Here is a 2,644-nt window from a genome sequence, read left to right as displayed (position 1 = left end):
AAACAACTAGATACATTTTACAAGAATAAGAATAACATATAGACTAAGAGGAAAATAAATATAACATTGAATATAACATATAACATTGAATAGCAGCTTATTTTAAAACTAATTGCTAAGTTTACCGTTATTATCTTTCCTGAGCATTATTTCTCTATCTGAAAATTATTCACTATGCAAAGTAAATCCCTTCGTACTTGATATTAAGTAGTTAATGTTCCCCTTGACCCTATGCTTAGATTTTTTATTTTGTAAGCCAAGCATGCTCGTACATACAAACAGAGGTACATTAATGAATTTGTATCATATTTTTCCTTTAACTGTTTAATGAATTTGAGAAAAGGTTTTTACGATTTTTGTTCCTTACTAAAACCATAGTTTGGGTACCTCTGGAACTCAGTCAATGTTTAACATGTATAAAATTTTGTACGAGATGTTATTTATTTATTCAAGCAATGATTTTTAATTATAATGCTATATTGCTTTAACATATCAGCTAAAAACTTATAACTATATCTATTTAGTATTCCTTTTAATGTAGAACAATTTACAGTAAATAACTTATTGTTTTTTATTAAATAAGTTGAATTACTAGCTAAGTGACACATGACTGATGAAAAAATATATTAAGGTTTAATTAGTGTTATATTAAGCAATTTCTAAGAATTATTCTGCTCAACTTTTTTAAGGTATTTTAAAATTTCTTAATAATATTTTCATCATTGATATTTTTTTTTAGAAAAGAGAAGAAGAACGAAAGAGGCGAGAAGAAGCCCGTAAAAAACGGCACGAAGAAAAGGAATCCGAAGAAAATACCCAGGCTGAGTAAGTATCTCTAATTTATTTCTCTATTTCTTGTTCACTTATTCCCATAAAAAGTCATGGAATCATTATTCTCAAATAAAAACAGATGAGGAATAGGAAATTGTTTGAAAAAATAATCAGTTCCCATTGTTAGCAGTAATAAATGATAAGTGAAAATGAGAGAATGTTTTTAAAGGCTTAAAATTTGTGCAGCTGCTTTTATATAATTTTTGGTCTGATGGTCTTGTAGCTAGTGTTTCCATGATTCTAAAAAAAAAATTTTAATTTTGACTAACAAAAATAATGTATTCTTAAAATTTGTAGAGCTCGTGCTTCCCTACCTTTTGATTTGATGTTCGTATAAGTACCGTTTTCATGATACTAAATTAAAAACTTTTTTAATTTTGACTAACAAAAAATAATTATTCATTTTTTTTTTTCTTTTGTTCTAGTGGATTCAATGACAAATATGAGAGCAATTCTAAACAACGTGAGAAAAAAATGGCTGCTGCAATTGGAAAGAGTGAAAATAAGGAAAAAGAAAGAGAAAAGGAAGCAAGGCGAGACCGAGATAGAGAGAGGAACAACAGGGAAGATAAACGAGAACGTCCTCGTGAAAAAGATAGGGTAAGAGACAGGGACCGCGAAAAGGAAAATAGAGCAAGAAAGGATAGGGAAAAAGAAAAGGAAAATAACAGAGAGAAGGGAAGGGACAAAGATAGAGAAAAGGAAAATAGGATTAAAGATAAAGAAAGAGAAGATGTGAAGAAAGATGATCACAAGAAAGATAGGCGACATGCTTTAGAACCTCAAAAAGAGAGAGATAGCAGGCATAAAAATCCTGAACCAAGGGTTAGTATATACCTTATATTTGAGTGATTAATTTCACAAGTGAACCCTTGCTCTGATCTTAAACAAATTTTCTATAATAATTATGATAATTTTATTTTAATTTGAAAATTGTTTGTCAGTAGAACATATTTAAAAAAAAAAAAAAAATTATATTAAACTATTTAAATTTTGCATAGGGTTGGTTTTGGAACAAATTTAACTTTAAAATTATGTTAGAACAAAGAAGATTAGTAGGGATCCATCTTGGAAAGAATAAAGTGGTGCACGTTTTGAAAAAAATTATTAGTCTTTTTTTCAACTGACAAGGGAAGGCTATGCACATGGGCTCGCCAATTTCAATTAAAATTTTTGTGGTGATGTTAGATTAAAAATATTTGACACCTGTCCGGGGATTCTCGCCAATAAGCTGTAGGAGCTTAGGAAAAATATATATATATTACATAATTTTATAAATTATTTATATTATTCACCAATTTTGCACTGAGCTTATTTAACAGTTATATACCTATCAATATGTTGTTGTTGTTTTCTAAAGGTTATCGATTGTATTAAATGAGTTAAAGCGCTAAGAAAAAATTACTAAAATCACTTCCAGCTAAGTACAAAAGAAAAATGTTTAAGAAAACTAAATAAGATTCATTGTACCATATTTTGAAACCCTTAAATACGAATTTTCATATAAATCAAAAATTATAAGCTTTGGGAGAATATTTTTTTCTGCTAATCCTCCCGAGTTGACAAGATAAATTCATAACTCCTCACAATGTTATCCAAATTTATCATAGCTACAACTGTTAGAAAGTTGAGAGAAAAAATGATTTCAGTTTCAAATCAAGAAACATTTCTCAAATGTTTTATTTTATTTCCCCGGTCATAATTTGTTTACGAAGTTACAGCTTGTATAGATTACATGCAGTATAGATGGCCCTAAATCCCTCTTATGTTTCTTGCAGATTAGTAGCATTATTTGAATTTATTGCAATTTTTG

General features: G+C 28.4%; 1 protein-coding gene across 1 annotated transcript; it reads left to right on the top strand.

The window, feature by feature from the left end:
* The first annotated feature begins 716 nt into the window (after positions 1–716).
* On the top strand, positions 717–2,191 carry LOC136796056 (splicing regulatory glutamine/lysine-rich protein 1-like). The gene is made up of 2 exons (XM_067048599.1): positions 717–825; positions 1,257–2,191. Exon 2 carries the CDS (start codon positions 1,306–1,308, stop codon positions 1,681–1,683), a length of 378 nt encoding a protein of 125 aa, XP_066904700.1. The 5' UTR covers positions 717–825; positions 1,257–1,305; the 3' UTR covers positions 1,684–2,191.
* Positions 2,192–2,644: the final 453 nt, after the last annotated feature.

This window comes from Halyomorpha halys, unplaced genomic scaffold (genome assembly GCF_000696795.3).
Source record: "Halyomorpha halys isolate HHAL.00 unplaced genomic scaffold, Hhal_1.1 Scaffold10997.1, whole genome shotgun sequence".
Lineage (NCBI taxonomy): Eukaryota > Metazoa > Arthropoda > Insecta > Hemiptera > Pentatomidae > Halyomorpha > Halyomorpha halys.
The sequence above is the reverse complement of the archived record's forward strand: the minus strand, read 5'-3'. Positions and strand labels throughout refer to the sequence as shown.

Bases quoted from the DNA above. Each gene is read 5' to 3' on its own strand.
- LOC136796056 (XM_067048599.1), top strand. From the start codon at position 1,306: ATGGCTGCTGCAATTGGAAAGAGTGAAAATAAGGAAAAAGAAAGAGAA.